The sequence below is a fragment of the Pungitius pungitius genome, chromosome 21 (assembly GCF_949316345.1).
Source record: "Pungitius pungitius chromosome 21, fPunPun2.1, whole genome shotgun sequence".
Lineage (NCBI taxonomy): Eukaryota > Metazoa > Chordata > Actinopteri > Perciformes > Gasterosteidae > Pungitius > Pungitius pungitius.
The window spans coordinates 15,644,198-15,659,128 of NC_084920.1; the positions used below are offsets into that span (position 1 = coordinate 15,644,198).

The 14,931-nt window shown below is 50.8% G+C and overlaps 2 protein-coding genes across 5 annotated transcripts; both read left to right on the forward strand.

Annotated features, from left to right (window-relative positions):
• The first annotated feature begins 78 nt into the window (after nt 1-78).
• Nucleotides 79-6,715, forward strand: csnk1e (casein kinase 1, epsilon). 3 transcript variants are annotated; one of them, XM_037464178.2, is made up of 11 exons: nt 79-496; nt 1,545-1,637; nt 1,794-1,904; nt 2,247-2,395; nt 3,186-3,414; nt 3,521-3,691; nt 3,815-3,963; nt 4,144-4,351; nt 4,423-4,568; nt 4,745-4,795; nt 5,660-6,715. In XM_037464178.2, exons 2-10 carry the CDS (start codon nt 1,562-1,564, stop codon nt 4,775-4,777), a joined length of 1,272 nt encoding a protein of 423 aa, XP_037320075.2. In that variant the 5' UTR covers nt 79-496; nt 1,545-1,561; the 3' UTR covers nt 4,778-4,795; nt 5,660-6,715. The 3 variants fall into 3 exon arrangements, with proteins under 3 accessions (XP_037320075.2, XP_037320076.2, XP_037320074.2); XM_037464179.2 differs by having other exon boundaries at nt 5,663-6,715; XM_037464177.2 differs by having other exon boundaries at nt 4,745-6,715.
• Nucleotides 6,716-7,119: 404 nt separating this feature from the next.
• Nucleotides 7,120-14,259, forward strand: tmem184ba (transmembrane protein 184ba). Of its 2 annotated transcripts, XM_037464475.2 has the most exons (10): nt 7,120-7,462; nt 7,552-7,596; nt 8,161-8,397; nt 8,961-9,126; nt 10,675-10,765; nt 10,854-11,021; nt 11,300-11,469; nt 11,564-11,758; nt 11,876-11,902; nt 12,304-14,259. In XM_037464475.2, the coding sequence occupies exons 3-10, from the start codon at nt 8,161-8,163 to the stop codon at nt 12,543-12,545; spliced, it is 1,296 nt and encodes a 431-aa protein (XP_037320372.2). In that variant the 5' UTR covers nt 7,120-7,462; nt 7,552-7,596; the 3' UTR covers nt 12,546-14,259. The 2 variants fall into 2 exon arrangements, with proteins under 2 accessions (XP_037320372.2, XP_037320373.2); XM_037464476.2 differs by lacking the exon at nt 11,876-11,902.
• Nucleotides 14,260-14,931: the final 672 nt, after the last annotated feature.

Consider the following 14,931-nt stretch of genomic DNA (forward strand, 5'->3'; position numbering starts at 1 on the left):
GGGGCGGACACTCCTCCTGGACGCGACCATCAGCGCGCCCCCCCCCCCGCAGGGAGCCCACCTGCCGCAGGTGACCCGTTGGTTTCTGCAGCATCGGATCAGACAGCGACGCACTGACGTGAAGCCGCGCAGCAGCTTCCTCCTGCAGCCGCAGCGCGGCGACTTTAAGACGAGTCCACGGATGACATCATTGATGTTGTCAATGGTGTGAGGGAGCGAGAGAAGGGGGGAGAGAGAGAGAGAGAGAGAAGGACCCCGGTGTCTGGTTTCGGCGGATTTTTTCCCCCCTCCCTCCAAAAAAAAAGGAAAAGGAGATCGTGACAGTGGGAATCTATCTCTCGTAGACTGGGATCTGCTTCATATCGATGATATACATTTTATTTTATATGTGCATCTGTTTTTTGGGGGTGTTTCGGGTCAAAGATCTCCGCGGACATGGGGCCCTGCTTCGCTGTCCGGGGTCCTGAGTGAGACGCAGTCAGCCGGACGTCACCCGGTGAGGAGGAGGAGGGGGGAGATGATGATGACGGGGGGGGGGGGGGGGGGTCAAGGTGTCTGGAGCCGCGTGTGTGTGTTTGTGTCCAAATAGAGGGGGGGGGTTCTTGTTCAGATGTCTCACCCGTATCCGGAGGGAGCGGCTACGAGAATCACATCCGATGGTCAGTGTCGGTGTTGTTTTGTTGGCGCGTCAAGCCCCCCCCCCCCTTCATGCAGTTGCACCAGATAGGGTGCAACTGCATGAAGTATTATTCTCACTGAAAATACACGTCGTCCTTGCTGGGGTTGTTATTGTGGGGGGGGGGGGGGCGGGTCTGACAGACAGCTGAGGGGTCTGTGGATGTGCAGCAGTGTCTCGCTCTGCTTTATTTCCCCTGTGGACTGGAACGAGTGCCCCCCCCCCCCCCCCCAACACCAAAGAAAAGGAACACATGTACTTACAGTGCAGTATTAAGTGCAGTCGGTTGCCCTGGATTTGGTGGCCCCACACAGGGCCTTAGATGGGGGGGGGGGGGGGACATGACTCATTCAGAACGATCGCCAGGGGACTCCAATCCAAAATTGAGTGTTTGTGCGAATCACTTGTTCACGGGAGCAGAGAGTAAATCATGTTACGCAACTGCACGCTTTGTTTTTTGGTTTTTTTTTGGGGGGGGGGGGTTCTCAGAGGACTGAACACTGCATTGTCCTCCCAGACAGCAGGACGCTTCGCCTCGAACTCCAGCAGACAGCGGCAGGGTGGGAGACGAAGGTCTTCATTCACGTTTTAAGTGACTTCATAACGGCAAGCGGAGCAACGTTTTGCCCCCCCCCCCCCCCCCCCCACCAAGTGCAGTCGTGGAGTCGTGCACTACGTCACCGCCTCGCTCGTTTGCACTTTGCATTCCCATCTCTCTCTCGCTGATTTTCCTTTCACGGTGCAGTGCTTTCTTTTTAAAGTCTGCAGTTTGCACCACTGTCCTTGTGCTGTATTGATCAGCACTGACTGATGACACCTCTGTGTGTGTGTGTGTGTGTGTGTGTGTGTTTACTCCCTCACTGAACAGTGGGATTCTCAGAAGCCATGGAGTTGAGGGTGGGGAACAAGTACCGCCTCGGGAGGAAGATCGGGAGCGGATCCTTTGGAGACATCTACCTGGGTGAGGATCTGGACGGCTTGTGTCGTGTTCCTCGTTCTTCTTCCAATAGCAAAATGCGTGAGCTTTGCGTTGAATCGATTTCACTCCTCAGCTCACGAGGCCCTTCGTGTGTTGCATGGCTGATGTGTCGTACCTTCACCTCGCGTCTCCCACCAGGTTCTAACATCGCCACGGGAGAGGAAGTAGCCATCAAGCTGGAATGTGTGAAAACCAAACATCCACAGCTCCACATCGAGAGCAAGTTTTACAAGATGATGCAGGGAGGAGGTGAGATGTGCTTCAGGGGGGGGGGGGGGGGGGGTTTCAAAGCTTGACTCGGAGGCGCGGTGACGAGTGTGAGGGGTATTCAGAGAGAGGAGGCCATCTAGCACATTTAAGGGCAGTTGAGAGATGCTGAGGTGTTGGAGTACTGCATGTCGATGAAGGGGAAGGTGGCTGTTTCCCAACCAGAGGCACTCGTGTCTCGGGCCGCTTGATAAGATTTTCATTTCAGTTGCAGAGTTGGAGAAGTGGGAGGGATGGATCGAGTGGCCAGAATAAATAAACACTCCTACAGGTAAAATCAACGACCACCTATATCACTGCTTCCCCCCCCCACCCCCCCCACAGTGGGAATCCCGTCCATCAAGTGGTGCGGAGCGGAGGGCGACTACAACGTCATGGTGATGGAGCTGCTGGGCCCCAGCCTGGAGGACCTGTTCAACTTCTGCTCCCGCAAGTTCAGCCTGAAGACGGTCCTGCTGCTGGCCGACCAGATGGTGAGAGGGAAGTGATCCGTGATGCTGCCATTGTGAGACGGGAGCGCAGCGGAACCCATTCGAAAAATGGGAGAATTATTCTCGCCTCAAACGTCTGACGCTTGTTTTCCGGCCCGAGACGAAGCTCGTCCCCCCAAACGCTCTTTGTCTTAAAATCCAATTGCATTCTGGGACGCGGTGGCCCCTCAAGACGGCCTCACCCTCGACGCAGGGGCCTTTGGTCTTTTGTGAGTCTCTTTAATCCCTCGAATGTCGTCTCTCCCGTTTTTCTCCTTCACTCCCCTCCGAAGGGTCAATAGCAAAGATCTGGACTGTCCCAATATACCAAATGGCCTCTATGTGTCTACAGAAATGCTGGGTTATTGATCTATGACTCAGATATTTCACTTGCAGTAATCTATTACTGTAGAGAAGCTTTTTTTCTGTCAAACAGAAGCATTCTTTTTTTTTAGCTGTGTGCCAGGTGGGACACATAAATATACTGATGAGTATTTGGGGTCACTGTGTAGAAGATTTTTGTCCATAACTGACTAATAGGTTGTAGACTAAATGTGACCATTTTATACAAATGTCAGTTGGATGAGACGATGAGGCGGTTTCATATAGCGAGGCACTAATGGCCATTTAAATACGTCCTTTGAGTCCTTCATGAAAGTGCAGACGTGTCCATCTGCAGTCCCCTCTCTGAGCATCGTGACCTAAAAACCCCTGGGCTACTTTTATGCATTCATAAAAAACTGTTACTCGCCTTCTTTTAACCAAATCCCGGTTCCCCGCCTCTTCGATCCAGATCAGCAGGATCGAATACATCCACTCCAAGAACTTCATCCACAGGGACGTGAAGCCCGACAACTTCCTGATGGGCCTCGGCAAGAAGGGCAACCTGGTCTACATCATCGACTTCGGCCTGGCCAAGAAGTACCGAGACGCCCGAACGCACCAGCACATCCCCTACCGGGAGAACAAGAACCTGACCGGCACCGCCCGCTACGCCTCCATCAACACCCACCTGGGCATCGGTAAGGCCACGCAGGACGCCACCGGGGGGGGGGATGAGAGGGGGGGGCGGGTTCCCGCTAAACGCCCGTCTGGCCCGTCTCTCTGTCTGTCTCCTCCCCTCCGCAGAGCAGTCGAGGCGAGACGACCTGGAGTCCCTGGGCTACGTCCTCATGTACTTCAACCTGGGCTCCCTGCCCTGGCAGGGCCTCAAGGCCGCCACCAAGAGGCAGAAGTACGAGCGCATCAGCGAGAAGAAGATGTCCACGCCCATCGAGGTGCTCTGCAAGGGATACCCATGTGAGTAAAGGGCAGCGGAGGCAAAAGAAAGAGGACGTTCATCTCCACAAAAAAAAAAAAGGAGCTTGACACCCCCCCCCCCCCACGTGCTCCGTGGCTCCCCCCCCCCCTGTGCCTCCCCAGCCGAGTTCTCCACGTACCTGAACCTGTGCCGCTCGCTGCGCTTCGACGACAAGCCCGACTACTCGTACCTGAGGCAGCTCTTCAGGAACCTCTTCCACCGGCAGGGCTTCTCCTACGACTACGTCTTCGACTGGAACATGCTCAAGTTTGTGAGTGGCTCGTCCAGAACCGCAGGCCCGTATGAGTCCGGTGATGACGTCATTGTTTACGAGGACCGATCTCGTTATTATCGACCCGAGTGTCTTGGTGCCTTCACCCTTTCCAGCGTTGGTTGGAGGCTCCAAGGCCTCCGTCCTCACCTGCAGCGCCGCTCCTTCTGCGTTTTTCAGGGGGCGGGCCGGGCCGCAGACGACGGAGAGAAGGAAAGGAGGGAGGCGAAAGAGGGCGAGGAGCGAGCGGGGGGGGGCCAGAGGGGAGCCGGGGGTCGCGCCCCGCAGCCCGGTCCCAACAACCCTGCCGCGGCCAACCGGGTCGTCAGGAACGAGGCGGACGCCGCTCCCTCCAACCCGACCGCTCGCGGGGTCGTCCAGCCGTCAGGTCAGTATCCCCCCCGCCCCCCCCCCCAACCTAAAACAGACGTGCCGAGGTCTCACTTCGCCTTTCTGCAGGTAACCGCTCGCCTCAGGCCGGCCGGGCCGAGCGGGCCGAGCGGGAGAGGAAGGTGGCCATGAGGCTTCACCGCGGGGCCCCCGCCAACGTGTCCGCCTCCGAGCTCCACGCACGCCAGGACCCGCCGCGCGCCGCTGGCTCGCAGGTGGGGGGCGCTGTGGGCATCCTGCAGTAATGACACCCTTAAAGAATCACATACGCAAAGCACTTTGGTTTCAATCCCAATGGTTCCGTACTTTTCTGTAAACGTGTAAATACGGTGTTGTGCTCAGGTGTCTTTTGCCTCTGATCAATGCTTCACATCTGCCCCCCCGCACTCAGGTCAGTGTGGCGTTTGAACATCTGGCAAAGTGAGTTACTCCCGGGCCGAAGGTGAGTACGAACACAAACCGCACGCTTGAACAACCGTCCGTGTCTTTTGTCCGTGGTGACCTCTGACCCTTACCATTCATAGACATGAAGAAAGATGGTTTTTTACAACTGCAGTGATTCAGAGAGATGAGAACTGAAAATTACAGTCATTTAGCGAATAAATAGACAAGTAGACGGAGACGTGTTGTGTATAATAAATTTAAAAAAGACGTTTTTCACGTTTTCTTCTTTCAGGAATTTGAAAAAGGTGTCCTTGTAGAATGAGTGTTGCGCGCCCATCGTGTTCTAATATGGTACAAATATGAAATAATGGCGTTTTGAACCGGGATGGATGTAAATGTTGTCGGAGGCATTCAGCCGCGACGGAAAATCCCCAAAAAGTAATTACAACTCCAAGTAAAAGAAATCTGTGTTTTAATGGTCTGTGGTCTTGTCTTATTGCTGATATATATCATACTAACAGGTAAATAACCCCAATGCACCGTTCATTGGTGCCATGGAGGTCCATTCCGGTCCTAAAACTAGTCATATACCACCATCACCATTAACTATTTACTGTGCAGACACTGCTGTAAATATAAAAATGTTTATGAATAAATACTCATGAGGGAATTTAAGCTGCTGATGAAAATAGTCTTGAGTGACGTTTGCCAAATAACAAGCAGCGTTTGGTGCCTGGTTTAAAAGATGAATGTCTTCAGTAGGAACTAATGGGCTTTGGGCCACAGAACAGGTAACAAAGTCACAATGAATCCAAGTGTATTGTTTGTATCACTTCTACACAATAAATACAGAAGGTCCCATCATTTACCCACAAGTAACACGTCGCTTCTCTTCTGGCGCTGTTGTTTCTTTGTGGTTCAGCAGCTGCAGGGTATCAAGAACCCTTTACTTTTCAAATGGATGAATGAGAACATGAGTGACAGGAGGAGGCGTTTCGGGCCCTCGGAGGAGGGGGTGGAGGCCGTCCAGTGGCGACCAGGAAGAGCCGCGGTGAAGTTGGCGTGATGCAACCCGGCGGGTACAAACCACCCCCCCTACTGGCTTGGGACACTTTTTTGGGGGGATGTGGCCCGGAAAGGTGGGAGCGGGCCAAACCACACACTGGTCCCGCCCCTTCGTTAATAATATTCACCTGCACATCGACCCAGAGGCTCAACTTGCAAAAAAAAAAAAAAAAAAACAGCAGAAAGTGCACAAAATGGACTTAATTACACACACACACACACTGTGGTTTACACCTGTGATCCAAAGCAACTGTTAACCTGCTACATCCGCTGCTTGTGGTGGTGTTGGTGGTGGATGGTGCTGCTTCTGGTCCATCGGTGTCCGTGTCCGTCTCCGTGTTACTGTCTTAGTGTTTTGGACTGGCTTCAGACAGCCTGAGAGACGGAGGAGGGGGTTTCATTGGTACCAGAAGGCCGGAGCCTGATTTAAAACCTCCTTTTCTTCAGCACACTTGTCGCCCTCTCGCCTGAGAACATGCTGGTCGGATGTGGAAAGGGAACTAAGTGAAGATTGTGTGATTCGGTACGACAGCTTGTTACTGCGGGTCTGAAAAGACTCGTCTTGAGGATCTTGGTGGCAAACCAGCGAGCTCCTTAGTTTTGCTTTTATAATACATGTAAAATGTAAATAGCGTTGGCCAGAATGTGACAGATAGTTTGATGACGGTGGCCAGGAGAGAAGAGGACTGTTTACCTCCTGACTGCGATGGGGAAAGATGCCCCACCGACCTTTAGAGTCCGCCAAAAGTGTGTGTTTTTGTTCCCACTGCGGACAGAGCGCTTCTTGTTGATATGTCAGTCAGGACGGACTGATGAGCAGTCTGATGTCCGCTACATTTCTTTACCATGCTTCAACTTTATAACTATGACATTTGTGTATATTTTCTGAATCAATAAAAATATACACAGCTTATACAGATTTCTAGTTTTCTGTTTTGACTGATTGCAAACTTTTTCACATTTCACATTTATTATTTGATACTAAATTTATATTCCCCTATTTTCTATGGATTTGTCTGTGTACATAATTAAAATTTTGTTAATGGCAGCCACTTCTTAAATCCTTGAAATTCAACTTAACTTGTTCATGTGTTTAAATAAAGTATATATCCCATACACACATATATATGTATATATATATACATTTTTTTCTCTTGAGTTATTTATTAAAGAACAAATAACTATTGTTTAAATCTCCCACATCCCGGACCGGGAATAGAGCCGCGCATGCGCAGTGTTCGGTGATCAAACCCCGCCCTGTTCCGGGTTAATAATGCCCCGTGATTGGCTGAACGGGTGGAGCAGGCGCGTCCTCCCGGTGTGGGCGGGGCTTCTCTGACCTGGAGTTAATCCGTCGAGGATTGGTCCGGAATCTGCCGAGTGGAGAAAGGAATGACGGAGTCGGCAATTTAAACTTCAGAAACACGGAGGTTCGACAATATGAACGCACGGAGGAGTAGTGAAAGAGAGGAAGTCGTTTAACATGGGACTCTAACTTTAGGGGGGAGTTTTTTACCCGGGGGGGGGGGGGAGTCCGTCGAGGGCTCAACATGGATGTTCCGTGCAGCTCGGACGAGGAATTGGGGCATTTTTCAGGGTGATTTTCGGGTCGCGGCTTTGTCTGACGGAGCTAAAGGAGTTTTATCTCCAGGTCTGCGAGGTGAGCGAACAAAGACCTCACCTGACCTCCACGCCTTGTGTTGCCCGACTTCTAAACTTGTCTTTTTTTTTTTTTTTTTCAATTCCCAGGTGAAAATAACAAAAAGGCCCATCTGTGAATAGACATCAGCAGTGGTACGTCTCTTCAAACTGTGTTATATGTGGCCAATTTATACCCCCCCATCCCTCCACATCAACCCTTTCCATCTGTTGCGTTTCTTTCTTCCTCACCCTCTGTCTCTCTGATTTTATTCTGTGTGTGTGTGTGTGTGTGTGTGTGTGTGTGTGTGTGTGTGTGAGAGACTGACCATTCAAATGAAACGCACAGATGCGTTCAGGCACATTGTGTTGCTGCTAATGCTGTTGACACGTAGATCTGCTGATGTCATGTGTGAGAGCAGCCACATTTACATCACCTGATGCGAATGTAAAGAAATACACATGTGGTGTGTGTGTCATTGTCCGGTTGGGGGGCTCTGTGACCTGTGTGATGGGGCAGAATGAAGGATGCACCTCGTTCAGTGAACAGTGTTTATTCGTATCTAAAATGTGTGTTTGTATGTGCGTCCTCCCTCTCTGCACCTCAACGTCAAGCTCTCAGACCCATTGCATCGTTAGTGGTGCTTCTGGCTTCTTCCTCTCCCCCCATCCGGGGTTCAGGGCACACAGTCACCCCCCCCCCCTCTGTGTCCCTTGCAGATGTTGAAGCTGTGGAGGCGAGGCGTGCCGCTCTCAGAGAGGCTGGGGGAGGACTCCGTCCTGCCTGCGGCCCCCGCCCCCCCGCCGCCGACGGCCTCCCCGACGGGCCCCAACATGTCGTGGCTCCCTGAGGCCCCGCTGCTGAGCCAGGACCAGCCCATCTTCCTCATGACTCCAGCGGCTCAGGCCGTGTCCGGCTTCTTTGTCTGGACCGCACTCATCCTCACCTGTCACCAGGTGACCACGCCGCATAACTAGCAGGAGGGGGCGGGGCTAAATCATTCTTATCTTTAAACTGTTCATAATTACCCAGCTGGAGACCCAGATTGTCCTTTTGTCCTCACAAAGACGTAAGCCACAGGTAGCAGGCAGGTGTTTGTGCGCTGCAAACACACACAGACACACACACACACACACACACACCTGCTCAGGCCCGGGGAAGGGTAGGCGTTGCCTGGCAACATCCCTCAGCAGGTGTTTGTGATACATGAGCATGTGTGCGCCCAGGTGAAACCTGATCCAGGTGGATGAAAAGCTGTTTCTTCTCTTTCACACATTCCTGAGCGATGACGTATTGATTAAGGTCACTGAGAGACATAATACACCTGTGAGTGTTCTTATGAAGCTCTGTTCAGAACCACCGTGTAGACCTGCTGTCTTATTTAAACCTCTAGTTCAGGCTCATCCCAAGTCTACAAGCCAAAGTAAGAATGGAGACGCAGCTTTTCACAGAGCACAATATCTTTATGTTTTAATGTAACCTAAACCTTAAAACTAAACGTCATTTGTGTCTCCTCCAGATCTACATGCACCTACGTTTCTACACCTCCCCGAGGGAGCAGCGGCACATCGTGCGAATCCTCTTCATCGTCCCCATCTACGCCTTCGACTCCTGGCTCAGCCTCCTCTTCTTCACCAACGACCAGTACTACGTGTACTTCGACACGGTCCGGGACTGCTACGAGGGTGAGGACGCGCCGCTCGCTCCGTGACCTGCAGCAGCGACGATGCAGCTTTTTGTCAACGCCGTCGACTCAGTGGACAACTGGGGCAGAGGGGGGGGGGGGGGGGGGAGCAAGCAAAGCAAACATCGATGAAATGCTTTGTCAGAACAGTACACAAGAACACTGCTTGGTTCGTTGGAACGCTGCTCTGGGAGTAATTATGGTTGCACGGGGGGGGGGGGGGGGGGGGAGCCAGTCAACATTAGATAAGAATCGCTTTAACAGTTTATTCCCACCGAGGGTCCAGCTGGGCTGAAAGAAACTGAAAATCCTCCCCATCTTCCCACAGCTCATCATGTTCTGGTCTCGTGTGTCGTTGACTGGACACATATTTATTCATCAGTTTACTGCATTTAGAGTTTTTATTTCACTTTCCTCTTGTGAGTTTTTAGTTTCTGGTATTACTTAATTACTTTTAGTGAAGTGCGATTTGAATCTATGGATCTTGGAGCTGTGCTTCCAGTGAGCTCCTCTCCAGAATAAAGTCAGGATAGATCTCTATGTACGGTTGAACCTTCCAACTTTTCCTCCTGTTACTGTCCTCTCCTCCTCCTCCTCCTCCTCTCTTTCCTCCTGTTTGTCTTTCACCCTCCCACAATGCACCTTGGCCCTGCCCCCGACTCGTTGCATGGCAACGGCCCTTACAAACCTTCCTCATCAGCAGCAACGGCTTCCTGACACAACGACTTTCTCCCAGCCAAACTTTTTTTTCCTGCAAAGTTCAGATTATCATTGTATGTCGGCCTACTGTATCACCGTGGCAACCAGTTGGACTGGAAGGAGGGGGGCGGGGGGGGGGGGCGGGGACCTTGGAGAGAAGAAAAAGAGCACAATGATAAACGGCTGAGAGAGAGAGACCAACCAGCTGCCATCGATCGTCTCGTTGTGTTTGAGTCAGAGCCCGAAAACGGCGAAAAAACGGCTCGTTGTGATGTGTGAGGCAACAAGAATCAGCTGCTTTGAGATCAGTGTTGTGACACACACACACACACACACACACACACAAGGTGTATCACATTTTCGCACTTCCTTCGCAGTGACCCTTTACGCAGCGCGTCACGTGCTCAGTCATGAGAGTGGAGTGTGTTAACAGGATTAGGGGCCGTCATCAGCCTCACTGGAGCTGCACAGAGGAGATAATCCACTGGTCACAAGAGACAAGAGACGTGTGTGTGTGTGTGTGTTTCTGACCTTCTCTCATCGCGGGGTCAGGTTTGAGATACTGATGTTGCAGCTCGAGGGCCGAGACAAATTCCCAGCCACGATTTAGCAGAAGGTCACACTGGAGCATGTGTGAGCCAGTTAAGGCTCACTGGAGGAACAAAGACAGTAGTTTGACTCTGAGGGACCATGTTGAAGCTCATCTGATCTTGAAGGTTTCACCTCCACGACGTCCCACAGCGTCTGGATCCTGTGGGTCGACGTCAGGGATCCCTGATGTCTGTGACGGTGTCTGAAGAGAGATGATGATGATGATAACAACAACGTTTCTCTCCTCCTTTCTCCCCAGCATTTGTGATTTACAACTTCCTGAGCCTGTGCTATGAGTACCTGGGAGGGGAGAGCGCCATCATGGCAGAGATCAGAGGGAAACCCATCGAGTGAGTCTCCGATGTCCTCTGATGAAGAACCAGGTTTCCCCCTTTAACAAATCTCCCAAACATCCAGTCTGAACCTTGGTCCCACCAGGTCCAGCTGCATGTACGGGACGTGCTGCCTGAGGGGGAGGGCCTACTCCATCGGCCTGCTGCGCTTCTGTAAGCAGGCCACCCTGCAGTTCTGCGTGGTCAAACCGCTCATGGCCGCCGTCACCGTGGTCCTGCAGGCCTGCGGAAAATACAAGGACGGAGACTTCAAGTGAGTGCCGTGGGGGAGGGGAGGGGAGGGGCGGGGCCTGGGGGTCCACGCCATGCCTCCGATTGGTGCAAAAAGAGAAGATAAAAGCAGTCAATTTAAACCGGTGCTTCATGAACTGTGATGAACATTCAGGAGAAGAAAACGGTAACTCGTGGATGGCTGCTTTTATTTCAGGACAAATGGAAGGAGCCATTCATCTCTCACGGGGGGGGGGGGGGGGGGGGGTTGGGCTTTTTTACCACAACCAGCCTGTAAATCACTTCTTCTTCTCTCCACAGTGTTGCCAGCGGTTACCTGTACGTGACCATCGTCTACAACGTCTCCGTCAGCTTGTCCCTGTACGCCCTCTTCCTCTTTTACTTCTCCACCCGGGGGCTGCTGAGCCCCTACAGCCCCATGCTCAAGTTCCTCATGGTCAAGTCGGTCATCTTCCTCTCCTTCTGGCAGGGTGAGAGGGTGCCTTCCTGTTCCTACGTGCACACGCCCCCCCCCCCCATCCCCCATTTTCCTCACTGAGAAGCGGCGTGTCCTTGTGCGCCCAGGCATGCTGCTGGCCATCCTGGAGAAGTGCGGCGCCATCCCCCAGATCAGCTCCGTGGAGGTGTCGGTCGGCGAGGGGACGGTCGCCGCCGGCTACCAGAACTTCATCATCTGCATCGAGATGTTCTTCGCGGCGCTGGCCCTGCGCCACGCCTTCACATACCGGGTCTACATGGACAAGAGCCTGGATTCACACGGTGAGGGGGGGGGGGTTATTTCTTCATCTTTCTACTTTCTTCTCCATTATTTCCACTCTTGTCTTTGTTCTACACCTCCATCTTTATGCGTCTTTTCTTTTCTGCTGTGCCATGAAGGACCTCCTCCTACATGTGGAGCGTTTGGTAGGTTGAACACTCAAAATGCTCCAACCCCCCCCTCCTCTTTTCTTCCATGTGAATCCGAGGTTTGGATTAATATTTAGTGTCTGTTTGGATCATCTTTTGCCTCCACGTCCATGTGAACTGAACCCCTTCACAACATCACATCCACTGTTCCCTTACCCCCCCCACCCCCCCCTTCCACTCCTCTTCGTCCTGCTGTTTAGCACCCTCTAAATCTTCTTCTGTCTTTTCATCTCACGCCCTCCTCCCCTTCCACTAAAGCCCCTCTCTTCCCCTCCCCCATCCTGTTTGCCCCCTGCTCAAATCGCCATTCACCCCCCCCACCTCCCTTTGTTTTCTCTGCTTTTTCATCTTTTTATTTTGTGTTGTCCTCCTTCTAACCCCCCCCCCCCCCCCCCTAGGCCGCTGTGCCCCCATGAAGAGCATCTCCAGCAGCCTGAAGGAGACCATGAACCCTGGCGACATGGTGCAGGACGCCATCCACAACTTCTCCCCGGCCTACCAGCAGTACACCCAGCAGTCCACGCTGGAGCAGGGGGCGCCGGCCGCCGTGAGCCGCGCCCGTGGCGGCGGCGGCAGCGGCGGGGGCGCCCGCGGCGACACGGAGAAGACGCTGCTGCTCAGCTCCGACGACGAGTTCTAGCGGAGGGACCGGGACCGGGACCGGGGCGCGTTGGTGGACTCGGGGAGCAGAGAGCAGCTCCTTCGCTTCTCTGATGGTGAAGGAACTTTCCTGCATGAACATCATGTTTCCACCCAGTCTTTTTATGCAGGAAGGTTGAGTTTGGGTTGGAAAGTGTTGGTGTGAGTCACACTCTTCCACACGGAGTCATCCCGGACCTTTTTGGCACGTTTTGGGGTGATCTGAAACATTGTTGTCCGACTGGATTTTTTTTTTTTTTCTGGACCTGAATTGTTTGACGTTTTTAAGCACCTCTTGTTTTTAGATTTTCAAATATCTTTTTAAGTTTTATAAACGTTTTCGAGTTTTAGCCACGTGAATTTTAATCTTCAAATGAATTTGCAACAATTAAAACCATTAATTGATTTGCAAATGCATTCATAGCAGTCTCATAAAAAACGTAATGAGTAACGAATGTAAGTGCAGAGCCTGGTGCATTGTGGGATCTGAACCACAAACTGAGTTCATGTCAGTGGTACGGATCAATGTAGTTATTGATCTTGGTGGTAGCAGATTATAGGTTCTACAGTACATCTGCTGCGGGCCTGAAGGCTTTACAGGAGTCATTTGGGATTAAAGCTCGTGCCTGTTCACTCGGAAGTGAAGACCACAATGCAGGTTAACTGGATTACTGGGTAAATGAGAGAGGAATATAGGTCACTAATGACTGTAGATGCTTCTCAGCAGAAAGAAACCCTTCCTCTGGTCAAAACATTTTGTCACGTGTGAGTGTGAGAGAGGAATTTGTCGAGCTTTTATTTTTTTGTTATTCAAAAGTTATTTTTGGACGTTTTGTAAGCGTTTCAGCCACTCAGTCAAAAAGTTTGACTTTTTAAAATTCGAAATATCCACTTTGCAACACACAAACCTATTGCATTTTCTTTCACTCTGATGCTCTTCGTCTTTGGCTGTAACTTTGATTCGACCCGGTTCTTGTCCTGTCGGGCCCTCGAGGTCCTGGATGAGTCGACGCCGTGGCTCTGCGTGAACGCCAGAGGGCCCGAGGTGGACGCTCGCCTCTGCCAGCAGGCGGCCGTTCATCTCCTGCACGTTTAAGCCACTGCTTTGTCTGAGCACCAGTCTGTCGCTCCTTTTAATCCCATCATCGCTCCGTGGCTTGTTTCTCCTCAGAGGAACGAAGGCTGCGGCCATATGGGTCTATTTTTATTTGTACTTGTGCCTGACATAATATTGGTTTTAAATAGGACAGAAGCCACGTCTGTGCACCGGAGCAGCGGGGCTATTTTTAGTCGGCGCTTAGTGTTGTTGGATAATTGGGCTGTTAGATTTTGACATGAATACACAGACTGAGTGACCCAGAGTCTTCTTTTATAAACGCTGTTCATCGTGAAGCGATTGGGCTGCACGCCGTGTGCACAGTGGCTTTTCTAAATAAACGCATTCTAATGCTGAAAAACACTGAATGCCATAATTCACATAATTCTCTACATGTTCAGATCTATGAGAACTGCTGTAAACAGTAGTGAGGGGCTTCCTTCACGTAGTGATGTATGCTGGAATATAAGCTTATAAGCTCTAAAGATGGAGCGAGAACAAAGAGATCTAGTTTTTATTTGGATGGCTTGGTTTTTCGCACATTGTTTTTTAATAAAGCTGCTCATGATGCTATTATTTCATGTCAAATGAGAATATAATAAAAATATATTTAGTCTGCTATGTGTGAGTTAACCGCTTGTTTTAGTTTAAAGCATGTGGTGAACTGTTTATAAGATCTTTTAAATGAATGCACTGCTTCAAAAATTTAAAATAAATTAACTAGGGCCGGGACTTTAGCGCGTTAATTACAAAGCCTCTAATTACATTAATATTTTTAATCGAGTCCCGGCCCTAATAATATATATATTATATATATATTGACCTTACATATATTTTTTTATAATAATTTTTACCTATTATTTAAAATAAATCTTTTCTGTGACATTTTTTGACCCTACATATTTTGACTTTTTTCACAATATTTTTTTTCCCATGACATGACTGGAATGATCTTAGATGGAGCAACCTACACGTCCCTGTCACTAATGCCAAATGCCCCACATTTCTGTACTTTAAACCTTATCTGGGTTCAACCCTCAAGGGACATGGTGGCTCTTCCTAAATCCTTTTTTAGTTTTGGGTAACTGACATTTATAAAAAATCCTAATGGGATATTGCCCCAGAGACGGATTGGTGCATCTTGGAGGATCAACCATGCTATTCATCCTTCCTGCATTGGTAAAGGCACAAGTGAGTTGAATATGAATGTAACAGAGAATTGGAGGGTGGATGCACTAAAAAGGGTAAACAAATCTACACCCTGTGCCAGACTGTCAGTTTAAGGTTGTCC

Coding starts and splice junctions, on each gene's coding strand:
- tmem184ba (XM_037464475.2), top strand. CDS start 8,161: ATGTTGAAGCTGTGGAGGCGAGGCGTGCCGCTCTCAGAGAGGCTGGGG. Junction 11,022..11,299: donor TACAAGGACGGAGACTTCAA/GTGAGTGCCGTG, acceptor TTCTCTCCACAG/TGTTGCCAGCGGTTACCTGT. Junction 11,759..11,875: donor CAAGAGCCTGGATTCACACG/GTGAGGGGGGGG, acceptor TGTGCCATGAAG/GACCTCCTCCTACATGTGGA.
- csnk1e (XM_037464177.2), top strand. CDS start 1,562: ATGGAGTTGAGGGTGGGGAACAAGTACCGCCTCGGGAGGAAGATCGGG. Junction 2,396..3,185: donor TGCTGCTGGCCGACCAGATG/GTGAGAGGGAAG, acceptor TCTTCGATCCAG/ATCAGCAGGATCGAATACAT. Junction 3,692..3,814: donor GCTCTGCAAGGGATACCCAT/GTGAGTAAAGGG, acceptor GTGCCTCCCCAG/CCGAGTTCTCCACGTACCTG.